Source organism: Branchiostoma belcheri, unplaced genomic scaffold, assembly GCF_001625305.1.
Source record: "Branchiostoma belcheri isolate BF01 breed outbred unplaced genomic scaffold, Haploidv18h27 scaffold17, whole genome shotgun sequence".
NCBI classification, from domain to species: Eukaryota; Metazoa; Chordata; class Leptocardii; order Amphioxiformes; family Branchiostomatidae; genus Branchiostoma; species Branchiostoma belcheri.
In genome coordinates this window covers 2,828,587-2,845,587 of record NW_017803157.1, presented here as the reverse complement: position 1 = coordinate 2,845,587, position 17,001 = coordinate 2,828,587, and the positions used below count along the sequence as shown (strand labels likewise).

The 17,001-nt window shown below is 40.8% G+C and overlaps 1 protein-coding gene across 1 annotated transcript; it reads left to right on the top strand.

The window, feature by feature from the left end:
* The first annotated feature begins 1,096 nt into the window (after nt 1-1,096).
* LOC109466609 (DNA repair and recombination protein RAD54B-like) lies at nt 1,097-15,132 on the top strand. Its single transcript, XM_019764341.1, has 17 exons — nt 1,097-1,198; nt 1,623-2,279; nt 2,801-3,002; nt 3,692-3,860; nt 5,297-5,442; nt 5,613-5,692; nt 6,185-6,392; nt 7,977-8,091; nt 8,721-8,853; nt 9,999-10,099; nt 10,776-10,866; nt 11,523-11,644; nt 12,128-12,254; nt 12,763-12,866; nt 13,264-13,442; nt 13,977-14,150; nt 14,598-15,132. Exons 1-17 carry the CDS (start codon nt 1,097-1,099, stop codon nt 14,849-14,851), a joined length of 2,964 nt encoding a protein of 987 aa, XP_019619900.1. The 3' UTR covers nt 14,852-15,132.
* Nucleotides 15,133-17,001: the final 1,869 nt, after the last annotated feature.

The window sequence follows — 17,001 nt, the reverse complement described above, 5'->3', positions numbered from 1 at the left end:
GTAGGGAATACTTTTGAACTGAAGCCATTTATATATCATTTTGCTACCTTTCAAAACAAATTTCTATAAAGTTTATCAGTATTACACAATTTCTTAGTACAAATATTGTAATATTATATAAAATACTGTTTTATACTTAAAGCAAATTAATAAAATAAGGACGACGTTACCTCTCCTTTTTATATATGAAACAGACGATTTCACTTTACCAAAGGGGTTAAGCCCTCCTTGATTTTATAGTCAAAAGCAGGCATTTGGGTTTCATAAAGTCTTTTGATGTATACATGTTATTGAAAACTACTAATAATATTGAAATATTAGTTATTAGGCTATGATCTTTTTCATAACCATGATATATTATTACACATGCAAAAGAAATATAAATAGATTCCCCTTATCAGTAATAGTATAGTCTAAAAATGGCGGGTATTTTGAGCAAATGAGTTGTCAAATTCTCTTGACTTGATTGAATGAACACTAAAAAATTAAGTCTACAGAACTTACAGAGCAGAGAATTTTAACCAGGATTCTATAACACTGTACCAGGAAAAAGACGGTAAGTTCTCAAGGGTAAGTGTTGCTACGTTTGTACAGTAAATCCCCGTACTACATTATGTAAGTGGTAAATTTTAGGGGAGGGGGGCGGTGTAGCCTAATTCAAAAGCTAGCGGAAACTTGAGCGATACGATTTAAAAGGCCCAGTTTGAAATTATCACCCACTACAGAGATCTAGAAGTTAATGTCTGATATTGTGGAACTGAAAATAGTTAATTTCAATAAATTTGTGCTTATGCAGAAAATATATACTTCATTTCCCATTAGCCATTTGTCCCCTTTAGTTTGTGAATCTCTGATCGAGTTCTACCATGTAACGTTACACGTAACACAGGTAGCTCTGCAGAAAATACTAGTTGTTGTCCTTGTTTAACGTCTCATATCTTGTTAGACCGTAGTAGACGTGGTCTCTTGGTGCTGGTATGCACATGGTTCAGTTCAGAGTCAATTGTCTGTCTAGGTATAACTCTTGGTGCTTCATAATTATCCTATTTTGTATTTGTCCTTTAGTTTGTGAATCTCTGCCTGATTGAGTTCTACCATGAGAAGATCAGCTGCCCCCTCCCAGCTCCATGCAGCCAAGAGACCCAGGTTCAATCCACCCTTTGCTGCACCACAAGCCACCAAGCCACATGTACAACAGGTACTGTATATTGAAAAAATTAAATATTCATAAATTGTGGGTTTCCAAATCATTATTGAGGAATACAGGGCAGCAAAACGAAACTGTATACTTAAGTTAAATATTCATGAATCGTTAGGTTTCCATTTGTTATTTAGGAATCTAAGGCAGCATAAAGAGTTAAACAGTTACTAGTACCACTACAAGGACCTTGCTACTACTAGTAGTACATTAAATGAGCAGGAAATTAACTTTGAAAGTCCAGTTTTAGTACTAGTATTAATGACAAGATATGTAAAATTCTTTGAATGGTAGACAAAGAGCCCTTGTAACCTAGGTACAACATTTAAAAGATTTTTTTTATTCAAGTCGTCATGCTTACAATTGGCATTCTCTGTATAATCATTGATGTTTTTCATGACAAACATTGTTTTTCTTGCCAAAGGAGCCAACAAAAACATCTCAACCGACACCTGTGTCCAAACAACCAGCAGCCCAGCCTAGGCCTGTAGCTACTCAGCCAAAGTCTCAGCCAAAGCATCGCCTCCTCAGCATTCTAGAAACACCCAAGACAACGTCCCAACTATCTGCCAACCACAATGGTTCCGACCAACAGGACATGCCCAACTTCACTCTCTCTCATTCTGACCAATGGGAAGATGAGGTGGAGAACCAATCAGAAGCCTCGACTTCTAGTTTAAATTCTACCCAACCACAGACTTCCACCAACCCAAATATGAAAAATCGTAAACAACAGTTACGACCTATTCCGAGTCAAAAGCTTTCGACGCAAAAACCGTTAGCGCACATACAATTACAACCTAAACATTGTCATGACAACAGTACGTATACTGGTCCTACAGAGGGTAGTGGACATCAGACGCGCTACTATAACGTGATGTGGTGTAAGGTATCAGGAAGGAAACATAAGAGGTGGGAGGGGGATGCGGTACTAGTGGTGCACAAGCGATCGGTAGAGCTGTTGGACACAGAAGGGAAGAAGATCGGAGGAGCTAGTGGGTACAAGACAACAGAGCTGTCTGATATGACAGAGGGACAGACACTGAAGGTGGGAGGAAAGGAGGTGGAGATTTACGATGAGGTAAGATATGGTGTACTGTAGCCTGGTTTCCATTTGTAGCTTGTGAAGTAGTCTTGACCCTGCCTTTGAATCAAGAGGTTGGGAGTTCGAATCCTGGCTATTGTCGCTCATCGGATATGCACGCTACTGTACGTAAAGATCGCAGTCCTTAGGATGGGACATTAAGCTGGAAATACTACTTTCGGCAAGTAGACAGCAAAAGAAACTGTGTTATCTGAATTTATAAGCAAGTATCATTTGTACAAACACATTTTGCGATTATAATCCATGGAAGCTGACACCTAGCCTGATTTTTTCAGTCTTTCTCCTTTTGCAATACTGAAAATGCAGACTGCAGGTGACTTTCTAATACTAGATGGAGGATTGATTAGGTGTGCCTAATAATATGGAATATGGTAAATAAAAAAAATGTAATGTATGTAACTTAAGGATTGATTCAAATTCATTCAATCATCCTCTCATGATACTGCTGTCTTTGCTTTCTGTCTGTGATTTCTTTCTGTTTTGCTGTATTTTTATAGATTACACTTGAAGACTGGAATACAGGAAAGTGTTTCCAGAGTATATCAAGCTCTTCATCTCCTGATCCTGCTCCTACAAAAGTGCAGCCTAAACCCAAGCCGTTCACAAACCCTATGAAAAACAAACTGGCTGCAACACAGAAGAAATCAGCAGGGGGAGCCGGTGCACAGCAAACTGTTGCACCAAGGTTTGACCCAACAGGTGAGAAACTGGGAAACATACATTGAGGGCAACGTGAATGAAATAAAAAAAAATGTTTATCACTCATTCAGTCCATATATTCATGGGGTCAATGAATGTAGAATGAAAGGTTAAAAAATTATGTTGAACATATACATGTGCACTTGTGCAGTCTAGTACTTATTTCATAATCCAATTTTTAGAGAAAGATGTCAGTTTCATTGTTCATCAGTTACTCTATGCATACAGTGCATTTTCTTGAGGGTGCTTTTTGAAATTCATTTGTAACCACCCATCTGTTTAGATGCAGTTTTTATCCATGAAGGCATTTGAAAGCTCTCGGTGAGAACCATTTGTGTTGGAACAAAAGTTTTAACTTTAAACATGTGGTAACTACCAACACACGTACAGAAGAACTTTCATTAATTATGTTTACCGAAGGAAAACATAATGTTTTTACTACATTTCTTCTTCTTCTGTTCCAAACACTAACCTCTGACCTGGCCAATGGCCTGGTTTGTTGATGTCTGTCACCATGGTGACTAGTGTTGGGTTACATAATGTTGCAATTTTATAGGAGGGATGTACATGTATGAATGTACATGTATTTGAGGAAGAAGAGCAAACCATGTCCGAAGGTAAACATTATGCATTTGCTTTGCTAATGTTACTTCTCTAGTTCAAAGTATAAAACCCTGTTTCCCGTACAGCTGAGGGAGTCCTGGTGATGCCGCGGCCCTCCCCTGCCCACCAGTGGAAGTACAACCCTAACGGTCAGCCCCTGGTGGACGTTGTGGTGGACCCTCACCTGTCCAGACACCTCAGGCCTCACCAGAGGGATGGGGTCATCTTCCTGTACCAGTGTGTCATGGGGATGAGGTGAGGGTAGAGATCAGTGTATCCATATGCAGTTGAGTACCAGTACCAGTACTGTACCGCAAGAATTGATAAGGTACAGTACCAATATATCTAAGTACCGGAACAGGGATTGAAATTCATTTTTGGGAATAGCTGCACCAGTGCACCCAACCTAAAAAATTAGGTGCACAAAAATTTTTTTGGGTGCACCATATAGAACAAAACATAATTACAAGCTTGAATCTGAAACTTCAAAATCTTACACAAGAACTACAACAAAGATTTTTTTTCTGGCACTTGGATGCCAAGAATATCCTGTACATATAATATGTACAAAAATACCTACCAAAATATTTGGGTGCACCGGTGCACCCACAGAAAAACATTGGGTGCACTAGTGCAATTTTAGGTGCACTAAGGTGCACATGCACCCAGTATTTCGAGCCCTGGGCATGCAATGTCACTGACAGAAAAAAGATTGCTTCTTCTGTTTTGTTTGGTAGGTTGGTTCTAACTATTTATGTGTCGTGACTTAAAAAATAAAGAGATGTGCCTAACATAGTTTGTTTCTAAGCTGCTTCAACAAGGGTGAGGCAATAAAAATCATTGCCAAGGCGACGACTGAATGATATATATTATTTCATGTGGTGGAGCTAGCAATCTACATTACAATTATCAGAAAAACATATTTCCCTATGCTATAAAGACATGCACGTAGTGAAATTTACAGGCTGGGTGGAGGAGGTGTGGGGCAATATACCAAATACACGTATAGGAGGAATCAGCCGTTCTTCCCCAGCAATATAGATTTTATGATGACATACTTACTTACTTTACTTTGGTCGAGTTCCCGCTAGAACCAAACTGAAAACCATCCTCCACTTCACTCTATCCTCCACCAGAGACTGGATTTTATGTCTGGTCTGAAGTTGTTACTCCTTTGACTTTTTTTTACCTTTTGTGGGTTCCAAAAGGACGGATAATTTCTTTTCTCTCTGTGACCTGTTTGAATATGGTCTTTGGCCAAAGACAGCTGTGCTCTCTGTCCATGGTGTGGGGAGAAGACTGATGGCCAGTAATTAATCATGCCAGGCATCTGGATGGGTGGCACGTGGGCACCCCGTGTAAGTTACCTGCTTGATCCAAAAACCACATGGCCGAAGGTTTCCTCCAAACCAATTCCCTGGGGAACGCATTCGTGCAATTTTTGAAATTCTTTCAAAGCGATCGTAGTACTTACACAAATGCCTCCGCCCCAAAGGCGTCGCCAAAAAGTTGAAATGAAGACAAAAATGTGCTAAGAAATGACAGTACATATCAGACAGATTTCCTCATGCAGAATACAAGTATTTTTTGTTTTGCTTGCCTAAAATTGTATTCATTTGGATGCCTTTAGTGCTCTGAAGTACCAAAAAAAAAAACAACACTTGGATTCTAATCTTTGCCTTGCCTTCCAGAGACCACCCTGGCCTGGGAGCCATACTGGCAGACTCCATGGGTCTGGGGAAGACCCTGCAGTGTCTCACCCTGATCTGGACCTTACTGAAGCAGGGACCATACGGGGGCAAGCCTGTTCTGCACAGGATTCTTATTGTCACCCCAGGTGAGGCATAGGAAAAAAAAAATTGCTTCCGGTTAATCCACTGACCCTAGAAAAAAAAACCCAACCGTAGCCTTTTTTGGGTTGGCTGCTGATGAGAGACAAAATATTTTTAGTACCACTTCATTGCCAGTTTACATTATACTAAGTATCTTAGCTCACTTGTTTTACAGGTAGTCTTGTCAAGAACTGGGTGAAGGAATTCAAGAAATGGCTGGGGGATGAGCGCTGCAAGGTGTACGCAGTGGGACAGGTTTGTACATTCTCATTCAGAATCGTGACAAGGGCAAAGAGTAAAAAACACTTTAAAGTTATGGTTTGTCTTGGTTTGTCCCAGTCTGACTCAATACATGACCTCCTTGACAGCTGGTGTTGTTTCCGTTGCACGATAATCAGGGTTCGAAATACTGGGTGCATGTGCACCTTAGTGCACCCAAAATTGAAGCTGTGCACCCAATTTTTTCTCTGGGTGCACTGGTGCACCCAAATATTTTTGTTGGTATTTTTGAACATATCAAATGTATAGTAGTATACAAGATATTCTTGACACCCCAAAAAATTTGTGCACCTAAATTTTTTGGTTGGGTGCACCAGTGCACCTACTCCCAAAAATGAATTTCGAGCCCTGATAATGAAAGACGTGTAGACATCATGGTGAATGAAAAGATGACACAGTCACCATCACACAAGATCTATAAATATTTCATGGAGGTCTGAGGTCTCCAAATTCTTGTTATTTCTACAGGACAGCAGAGTTGAGGAGTTTGCCCGGTCTCCCCTCTATCCAGTCATGATCATCAGTTATGAGATGCTGGTCAGGTGCATCAGGGATATCAAGAAGATCAACTTTGACCTGATAGTGTGTGACGAGGGCCACAGACTCAAGAACACAAACATCAAAACCACCTCCTTCATCTCTGGGCTATCAGCTAGGAAACGGATTGTATTAACAGGTACAACATGTAAATATAGCCTTGTGATAGACGGTATGAAATTTCTTTTTTACCTCCAGCAACAACATCTTAATATCATAAAACTTCATCTGTGTTGGTAGTTACATGTTTTCAGTGGGTACACAAAAGAATACATACTTACATATGTCATGCACATGTACATAAAGTTACCTAGTGCTCAATAAATACAGCAAGAAAACAAATTGATTACAATTGACATAAAACACATAACATGGAATATTATGTTCAGAACAAAGTGGAATACAGTCCTATTTTAGTCCGTTTTTGAAAGCCGTTGTGGAGGTAAGTTGCCTTTGTTTGGTAGAAAGTTTGATCCACAGTAGAGGCCCCCGAAACTGTAGACTGCCCCCAAAAGCTTAAGACTGCAGAGTTGCTTGTACAGTAGGTGCATGAGGGTCCCTTAAAGGCATCCAATGCGATTTCAGAGCAGCAAAACTGGAAATATTCTAAATGAAGAAATATTTATGATATTGACACATACTGCTTCACATTAGCACATTTCAATCATCATTTCATACTTTGGGTACTTCAAACTGGAGAAACAAGCCCCAAGATGAGTCCTTCATTTTATGGGAGGTACCCTAAAAATCAGCCAAGGGCCCTTTCAGTAACCATTTTCCGTCAGAATTTTGGGTATTTTTCCTCCATGAGGGTCGATATACATCGGGATAGTGTGGTATCAACTCGGTATGTAGATAAATGACAGCAGGGGTTTTTCTGAACAGGGGAACAAGGGCGCTGCGCCCTCATGTAACAAACCAGCGCCCTCATATCAATTTTCAGATTGAAGTCTAAGTCTTTTTCAAAATCATCTTTTTCCAGTAAAAATACAAAAACAAAACCACAGAACAATAAATTCTAGCATTACAAACTATGTTACTCTCACAAAAATTCCAAAATCTTATCACAAACTTAAAAATTTAGCTCTAGTAGTAAAAGTTTGAATGGAATAAACAATGTTCATTGAGAACTTGCTCAAAGAAATGTAGCTAGACCTCCTTCATTTGCATACTATAGAACAGGCTCTGAAGTGAAACATGAGACCTGAGTTTGTAGCAGCTTGGATGAATGTGTTGCAATTGTGCCATGGGAAAGGTTTCAGCTTGTGGCAAACCCAATATTGTCATCTGGAGCTACTAGTAACATTGATCACTAATTGTGTAAGTGTATAAAGGGTGATTTGCAGATTGTGTGTACTGTTGATTGTACTTATATTTTATAAGGGAAATATGCAATGCATGAATAGAAATTTAGGAAAGATATTGACTAATTGAGGTTATTAAGAGTTCAAATTTTCCCCCTCAAGTAGCCTCAAAATGTCCCATTTCAACTTCAAATTTTCAAAGGCTTCACATGGCGGAACGGGGGGATCCCCCCCTTCCCGCCACCAACCCCCCCTCGGTCGCTTCGCTCCCTCGCCATGATACTGCTCCCTCATGCCAAATTTTTCTAGAAAAACCCCTGGACAGGAAATATTGGCTTTGAAAAATTGGGTTTCCAAGCCCTGAAAACTGCACTGGATGCTTTAAAAAACATTTTTTTGTTCTCTGTTCCTCCACGCAGGTACTCCTATCCAGAATGACCTGCAGGAGCTGCACTCCATTGTAGACTTCTGTAACCCTGGAGTGTTGGGCCCACTCATGGCCTTCAGGAAGGTGTATGAGGAACCCATCGTCAGGTCAACACCTTTGTGTGAAGATCTGCTGAGGCAGATTGTTCTGTGCCTGTGTGAAACCCGACTTTTTCATGGTTTTTGTAGGGAATGTTGCATCATAATTTTGTCTGAGGAAGACGATATCTTTATCAACACAACATTTGAAAACATACTGCTTTCTCTGCTTTGCACTCAGCATTTGGGAAAGAGTATGGGAGTTAAAATCACACCACTACCAGTGAACTACATTGTAGCCCCCTGCTGTAGTGCAAAACTGTGTGGCCCAAGGGCAACAGAAACGGAGATGGGTTCAGCCCTATGCACCATATATAGGTGCAGCAAGGAACGTTATGAGGCAAAGACCTTTAGTCAAATTGGAAGCTTTTGATTTGAAAGTCAAAGGCTTTATACGCCAGGTGGCACAAACTGTCATATTCCTTTGCTAAGCGCCTTCTCGCACCGAGAAATAGTATTGTGCACACGCTTTGTCATTCGGACGTGTTTACAAGGAGCCTCTACTGGCCGCACTTTTTAGACATCTGTATGTGATTTGTGTATCTGTACTTGTTTTTGTATTGTCCCTGTTTTTATATGGGCCTCTGGCCTGAAGCAAAGAATAAAATTTAAAAAAAAATTCACTGTTGTCATTTCAGATCCCATCAGCCCTGCGCTACGGAGGCTGAGAAAACGTTGGGCGTGACGCGAGCGGAGGAACTGTCTCGCCTCACAGGACAGTTCACGCTACGGCGCACGGAGGACGTCAACAACAAGTACCTGCCTCCCAAGGTCACTAAACAGACATAATTACAGTCATTAGGCCACACCAATTTAATTTCTTGGTTAACAGATTTTTCTGGAAAAATTATGGAGCGGGCGGGCGAAAAAAAAAATAAAAATAAAAACAGCACTAGGCATGCTATTATGGCCCAAAATGGTACGATAGGAGTCATGAAGTCAACACACCAGGCTGGTTCAAAATTTAAACAGTGAATTTTGAACTTTTAATGATACTACTGCATTGAAAGATGGAATGACTGTAACAAGTAGTAAGAAAAGGACTGTTTTTAACTGTTCAGGGCAAAATATGAGCATTTTGCAGTTGATTTTGAATTTTTATTTTTATTTGCAAATTAGAAAAAATGAAGCGGCGAATTCGTATATTGAGCATTTCTTTTTCGAATGTACAGATGTCAAACCATTATGGTCAGAAGTAGAAAAGTGTTTTCTTTCTGAATATGGCCACACGCTAGTGTTAACCGTACAAGATATAATTCTCGGATATAACCTTTCAGATGTAAGATTTAAACACTTTAATGAACTGATATTGGTTGGAAAAAATACCATCTCTAAATTTAAATATGGAAGTAGTCGAATGGATATAACCTCACTGTTTAAAGCCAAATGTTTATTAAGAAACGTATGAAAAATTGTAATCATTGCATATTATGTTACTAGCGTGTACTTGTGTACTAATGTATTTATGCTTTATGAACAACAACTAAGGCCATGTTGATTTGATTATATGGATGACATCCTCCGGGAGCCCCAAAACTGATGCGCGCGTGCGAATAAAAAAAAAGTTTTGCCAAAAAAAAGTTGTTTTTATTATGAAATCTACGTGGTCATGAGGGTTGAGCAAATGGCACAGAATATGGTTTGGCGAATAATCTAGTCTTCAAGTTCATTTCTTTACAATTTCGTCTTTTTTCGTTTGATTTTGGCATTCTACGACATTGGTATAGTTTTTATTAATTTTTTTTTGTAACTTTGGTATATTTTTGCTCATTTTGCAACTGTTTTGTACAATTTACAGTATGGTTGAAAACTTTTTTTTTTTTTTGGAAATGGGCGAAAATTCATGCGCACACGGATGTCATCCATATAATCAAATCAACATGGCCTAAGTTTTAAAAAAAAACCTCCCTCCCAAGGTGGAGGCCGTTGTGTTCTGCAGACCCACCCCCCTGCAGCTGGACATCTACAGGAAGCTGCTCTGTTCCAGGGTGCTCAGGTCTTTTCTGTACAGTAACAGGTACGGCCCTCTTCTTTCTTCTCTTATCCTGGTTTTGATTATTTTGCTGCCGGTTTCCCTGTCCCAGGGGTGGGCAGCAGACGGCTGTTCTGGACACCTCGCCTCCAGCTGGCTCTGTCCTGTGGGTCTGTGCTGGACAGACCACACTCCTTAATATCCCTCTGGAGACACTCCACCCAAGTTTTTCTAGGCCTGCCACGGCCTCTGTTGCCTGGCAACTGCAAGTCCACGATGGTGTTGATGCAGCCACTGGCACGCTTAACGTGCCTGTACTATCTGCACGACAGACTTAATGTCTTCCAGGCCAAGCTTAGCAAGCAAGGCCCTATTGGCAATATATACAGTATACCGGTCGTCAAGCTTGCCCAAGCGACCACTTCTATAAGCCGGCCATCTGGCCATAACAACTGTGTTTTCTTGGTCCCGATTTGTTTTGCCATAGATGTAATCATGAAGGGACTTGCCCTAGGCTGACCACTTGTGCAAAATAACAGCAGATGGTCCAAGCTTTGCTATTACCACGGTCATCTTCAAGCATGCGTCAGAAAAAGTTTTTTTGACTGTATATGTAGTAAAATCATTAGAAACCATGATCTAATGGCTGTATGTATGAGTACATGTACAATCAAGACCAGAGCTTTGGCATGACATATGTTTTCTGATGTTGTTTGTACAGACCTACAGATGGAAGTTTACACCTGATGTGTATCTCAGCATTGAAGAAGCTCTGCAATGATCCCAGTCTCATCTACACTGCTGCAAAAGAGGTTTGATGAACACATTTATTTCTGCCTTTCCCATGCCTTTTTTCCTGCTTTCACTCCTCTTTTTGTGGAGTACTAGCTATAGCAAGGCTCCATTTGTCAACGGTAATGATAAATTCACGGTACAGAAGTGACTATAAAAACTGTGAACATAAAAGTACTGTGAAAAAATCAGGAATCACAGTACATGTACATGTTTTATTCTATGTGTAGTTTTAAGACAAAGTAGTGATAGAAAGTTAGATTAGTAAAAGTAGAACTTTATGTTAGCGCATGGTTTTATACCATTCTTCAATACATTCTGTACTCATTGTCCCTGTCAGTTTGCAGTTATCTCTCGGGCATAAACTTGCAGTAGTAAAAAACTTTATGTTGATGAAGGTTAGACATTCAGGTAAACAATACTCATAGGAAATTCAAACTCTATTACAGTAACTGGATGAACTACAGTGATGCTGAAGAAGAGTGGTGGATATTGCTCGAAACGTCCAGAAGTTTATTTATTTCTGTTTATTTATACAGGGTAGAGACCTCAGTGCTATTTAAAAACACTGCTTTTCAGGAATGCCCTGTATCTCCATTATCTCTGTCATTCATCCAATAGTAGAGTTTGAAATAATCCTATGATTTAAGTACTTTATTACTGTATCATACACCAGGCAGAAAACCAGGCTCCCAGTTTCTTGGAGGATGAGGATGAACTGTTTGGGTTTGACCAGGTGGGAGAGTCCATCTACCAGGACGTACTGCCACTCTTCCCAAGGGGGTATGATCCTAACAGGTCAGTTTTTTTACCTTGAAAGTTCATCTGTGTTCACTTGGTAGAATGTGTGTTATCTGCGTGACGTCATGGAAACGGTTCGTTCCTTGACAAAGACTGGAGTTATGCAGTAAAAAATTTGGGTGGTTCCAATTTCTTGTGTTGGAAATTACAGTTTAAACTTGCTGCATAAGGTCAGATTTTTATCATCAATGGCACATAATACATTTCAAGTAACCATAATGGTTCAACAAATGTGTCAGATATGGTATCAGACAGTGGCTTTGTCATGTAGTGTCCATTTCTGATACTTCGACTAGAGATTGTAGTAAGATCTGTGATCAAATGACTATTCGGAGTGGAGAATGAATCTAAAAAATCTCAGACACAGTTGAACTACATGTACTTTCTTGATTGTTTGAAAAAGATAGGCATGGTCAATTCATAATGATATCATATAAATGTAATATCTGCCATTTTTGCTCCATCCTTGTTACCTACCAGTGCTGGCCCTGAGTACTCAGGAAAGCTGCAGGTCCTGGCTGATCTGCTAGGGTCTCTGTACTCTGAAGGGCCCAGAGAGAGGATTGTGGTGGTGTCCAACTATACACAGACCTTAGACATGGTACAGGTAAGATTGTTTTTTTTGTTTTTAACCGAATTTAACGTCATTTTTCCCTAACCGGGGGTTAGACGTGCTTGCACAAAGTACAAGTCTTTTTTTGAAGCAAGTTTTTACAACTGGATGCCCTTCCTAATGCCAACCCAAACCCTAGTAGGGCCCAGGATCCCTCTAACTGAGGGGGGAAATGCGTGTTAAGTGCCTTTCCCAAGGGCACAACGTCTATCTGGGTGCAAGTCTGGACATGTCTGGGTCCAACCCTGGGGATTGAACCTGGGTCTTCTTGCTTGACAGTCGGGCGCTCTATCCACTACACCACACAGACGCCACAGTCATTGTGTATTTGTTTATTACACGTGTTTGAGCATAGAAAGTAATGTAAAAATAGAATCAGGGCTGGTAACTAATCCGTAATAAGTTTGGTGGAATTACTTTCATATCTAGATCCTAAGTTCTTTCCTTTCTAGTCATAGAATTGTTTTGGTTTACTAATTTTTCCCCCATTTATTTATTCCAGGAGTTGTGTAAATCACAGGGGTATGGTTACCTGAGGCTGGATGGTAGTACCCCCACTGGCAAGAGACAACAGATTGTGGAGCGATTCAATGACAAGTACTGCAGGTCAGGATCTGTTGGTCTGGGACCACAGTTTACTTTACTCTGAGTAAAGAGACTCTTTTTACACAACCAAGTGTTTCACAGCCGAGATTTCAGTGACCGTTTGTCATCTTCATCAGGACAATTTTGAGTGGTTCACATTGCACTGCAACACAGTTGTCATTGCTGTAGAATAAAAGACTTGGTTGTGTAAAAAGCGTCTCTTTACTCAGTGTCTTACCAACCTGATGAAATTATTCAAGGATGAGGAGTTTACTTTCTGTGTTTCGAGGGAATCCGACACGCTCTGCCCAACAGGTTGTCTCCATATTATTATTATTAAGGAACATGGGCTGGGACTTTGAATTATTCATGATTGACTCTGCAGTTCCTTACTTCTCTCCCTTGATGTTGTTTGTAGGGACTTTGTGTTCCTCCTGAGCACCAAGGCCGGTGGAGTGGGGCTGAACCTGATCGGAGCGTCTCGCCTGGTGCTGTATGACATCGACTGGAACCCAGCTAATGACCTGCAGGCCATGGCACGGGTGTGGCGGGATGGCCAGCCCAGGGTTGTGCACATCTACAGGCTCATCACTACTGGTAAGGCCCCTGCCACACGTTAGCCTGGGTACCAAACCTTTGGTCGGCTTGGCGGTAATTTTTCGGCCCCGGCCTTTACCAAGCACAGGCGAGTTATGCCACGGACCTATCTCCAGCTGGTTTCCCTGTATCCGCTGACTTCCTGTATTACGCTTAGTCTTCTTTTGCCGCCGTTGTGAACGAAAAAACCTAAAACCCCCCGAAGCGCAGTAATTGAGGCCTGGTTGGTGGCCCTAAATGCTCTCGGCGCCGAAGAGATAGCGCTGAGCTCACGGGGGTCTGGTTAACCAGGCTAGCCAAACGTTTGAGTGGTAGGCTTTGCCTAGATTTGACCAGAACGCTTCCGAACTGTGGACTGGTGTATAGGAAAGATCCTACATGTACGTGTATGTGTGACAGGCTTAGAACAATTTGTAGTACAGCTAAGTCTCCAGTTATTTGTATTGCTTGTTATTGTATATTTTGGGAAACTGTCACACCTCAATTTTAGTTAGTTAAAACTGGATCAAGATCACTTTCTCCCACTCCTAACAGGAACTATAGAAGAGAAGATCTACCAGCGACAGATCAGTAAGCAGGGTCTGAGTGGGGCAGTTGTGGATGCCAAGAGCTCCGGGAAGGTGCAGTTCTCAGCAGAGGAGCTGAAGGATCTTTTCACCCTGCATGAAGACACTGACAGTGTCACACATGACCTGTTAGACTGTGCTGGTAAGAAACTGTTTCAGCATTTCCTATTTCAAAGAAAAATGGAGGTATTGTTTTCATTATGTCTGTGTGTGTGACCTTGTGTGTGTCTGTGTTTCCGCATGGCCCTTAGGTCAGGTAGTAATAGATATAGTGGAGTTCAGAGGGAGAAAGTCATTCATGTCTTCATCTGATAGCAATCACTGTTCTCACAGGTGTTTTTTGTTACATGACCTCCTTGACAGCTCAGACAGCAAGCACGATAAAAACAGTTTTCAACAGCATGACAGTCTTTGCACAATGTCACTTTGGGTCAATGGTATACTCTATACTCTATTTTCTTCTGTGTTTTATCTTTTAGCCATGTTTTTTGATAGGAAGACCACTTGTCTTAGAGAACCACATTTCCTAGGTCCTATTTCCAGTTTAACTGTAGTTGAATACTGATCCCAGTTTCCATGTTCCTCCCAGTGCCCGGTGGTGACTGTTCAGGTTCCCCAGGTTCAGACAGACCCCAGCCCAGTGTGGTGTCTCGTCCGTGTCAGCTCGGCCAGCCGCAGTCCGCCAGCCTGCTGAGGTCCAACCTGTCCATGGCAGAACTGCTGGGCTGGACACACCACAGGGCACCTCTGGAGGACAGGGACATACAGGACTACCATCTGTTGTCTGCTGGAGAGAACATCAGCTACGTGTTTGTCAATGAAACCAACACTTCACAATCTTAGTACAATCTTCAGCTATATTCAACATTCTATGCTTGTGCCAGGACTATTATCTATTGTCTGCAGGAGAAAACATTAATGTCAATGAAAGTAACAGTTCACAATCTTATCGCTTCAGCTACATATATACATACATTACTACCACCTGTTGTCTGTTGGAGAAAACGTCAGCTATGTGACACTGTGTGTCAATGAAACTAACAGTTCACAATCTTAGTGCTTCAGCTACATGTATACATTTAAGCACACTAATGCCATTTCTTGTCTGTAGAAGAAAACATCAGGTATGTGTTTGTCAATGAAATAAAAAGTTCACAATCTTAGAACTTCCACTATATCTCTAAGCATAGTATATTTCAACTAACATTCTATGCTTGTGCCAGGACTGTTATCTATTGACTGCAGGACAAAACATCAGCAACGTTTTAACTGATGAAGCAAACGGTTCGTAATCTTAGTGCTTCAGCTACATGTATATCTGCAAGAATATAACTTATATTTCAACTAACATTCTATGCTTGTGCAGGCCCTCTTCATCTCAAAGTATGTCACAGAAGATATTGAATTTTTATTGCCCTATTGCACACTAGATAAAATGTTTACAAGGTTATTCCAGGGGATTTTCATGTAGTGTTTTACTTTAGTTGGGGGAAATTCTCTGCATTCTTGGCAAAATCCTATTGAAAAAAGATACAGTGAGTATAAGAATATAGCTAGCTAACTAAAGTAATTCTTTTCATATAATACAACTTGAATATGTCTATAGCTACTTGTAACAAATGGTGATGATAATAAAAACTTAATATAATACAACAATTGTCCTGTCAACTACTTCACACTTGTTAAGACAGACCAGAACCTACTGTAATTCCTGTTTTTTTTCACTGTCTCTACTGTACCATGAACTTAGTCATATCATCACCAACAAGTCTAACAATCAACTGTCAACTTTCTTTTTCTTGCACCTGCCGCCACCATGAACGTATATCATTACTGTAACTCTCTGAACACCTCCATTATTTTCAGACCATGAAATTTTGCTGTCTTAATGTCTTAATTAATTTGCAGCCACCAAAAGATCTGCTAGATTAGCAAACATTGTTCCGTGCACAATATGTGAGTTTCAGACACCTTTAGAACTGTGTGCAGTGGCATAGCGTGTTACAGACAGTGTTCAACACCATGGCACCTGACACCCTTTTCACTGGCCTCCACTCGCAACGCCCTGTAGGTCTCGCCAAAGAACAATCCATCAATACGCCAAAAAGCAGTTACTCAAGCAACTGGATATGATTTTGGAAATGGTCAGACGTTTCAGCTAGTATCCACTAGTTTCGTCAGTGACTGCGAGACCAGAGGAGAATTGCAGCTGGTTTAATCCAAAATTATGTCCAGTTGCTTGAGTAACTGCTTTTTGGCGTATCGTATTACCTGGATGTCTAACCTTCATCGACGAAACCATCAATAGTTCGCGCTCATAAACCTGCAATTCTCCTACAGTCTCTAGTGCCAATAAAAAGGTAGTGGGTGCTACCTGAATCGTCTGACCGTTTCTAAAATCATATCCAGTTGCTTGAGTAACTGTTTTTGGTGCATCTTATTACCTGGATGTCTAGCATCCACTCGGAACGACCTGTAGATCTCTTCTGAAGCACTGCAGGGGGTCAGCGGGACAAAAGAAATACTGCAAGTCATGGCAGCTTCCCTACTTGTCCCCTTGCTGAAGTGAAGACATATGATATGAGACAAGAAAATTGCAAGTCATCCCGATCACCTTACTGATACTGTGCGCAAGAATTACCACGTGTCTTAACTCTTCAGACTTATCTGGTGAAGTTAATTCTTGAGTCAATCTCTTGAAGGCCTTGAGTTGTGAATAATTTATCTATCACTGGGACTCAGTACGTAACCTTTTCACTGCGATATCTGTTGCTTGTAGGCCATTCATAACCGTTCGGCCATTGGCACTGAGAACAGCATGAAAAGCAATTTTTCTCTCTGACATACTGTCACATTTGTGTGCAATACAACCATGCAAGGAGGCTCAGTTAATGATTGGACCTAGCTCCTTGATGTATAATCATAAGTGACTGAATCGTTTATTTGTTTTCACCGAGGAAAGTTTCCAGCTCTAGCCTGTCTAGCCTTTTGCA

Bases quoted from the DNA above. Each gene is read 5' to 3' on its own strand.
- LOC109466609 (XM_019764341.1), top strand. From the start codon at position 1,097: ATGAGAAGATCAGCTGCCCCCTCCCAGCTCCATGCAGCCAAGAGACCC. The intron at 3,003-3,691 runs GTGAGAAACTGG...TTTCCCGTACAG, and splicing joins ACCAAGGTTTGACCCAACAG to CTGAGGGAGTCCTGGTGATG. The intron at 6,393-7,976 runs GTACAACATGTA...TCCTCCACGCAG, and splicing joins GAAACGGATTGTATTAACAG to GTACTCCTATCCAGAATGAC.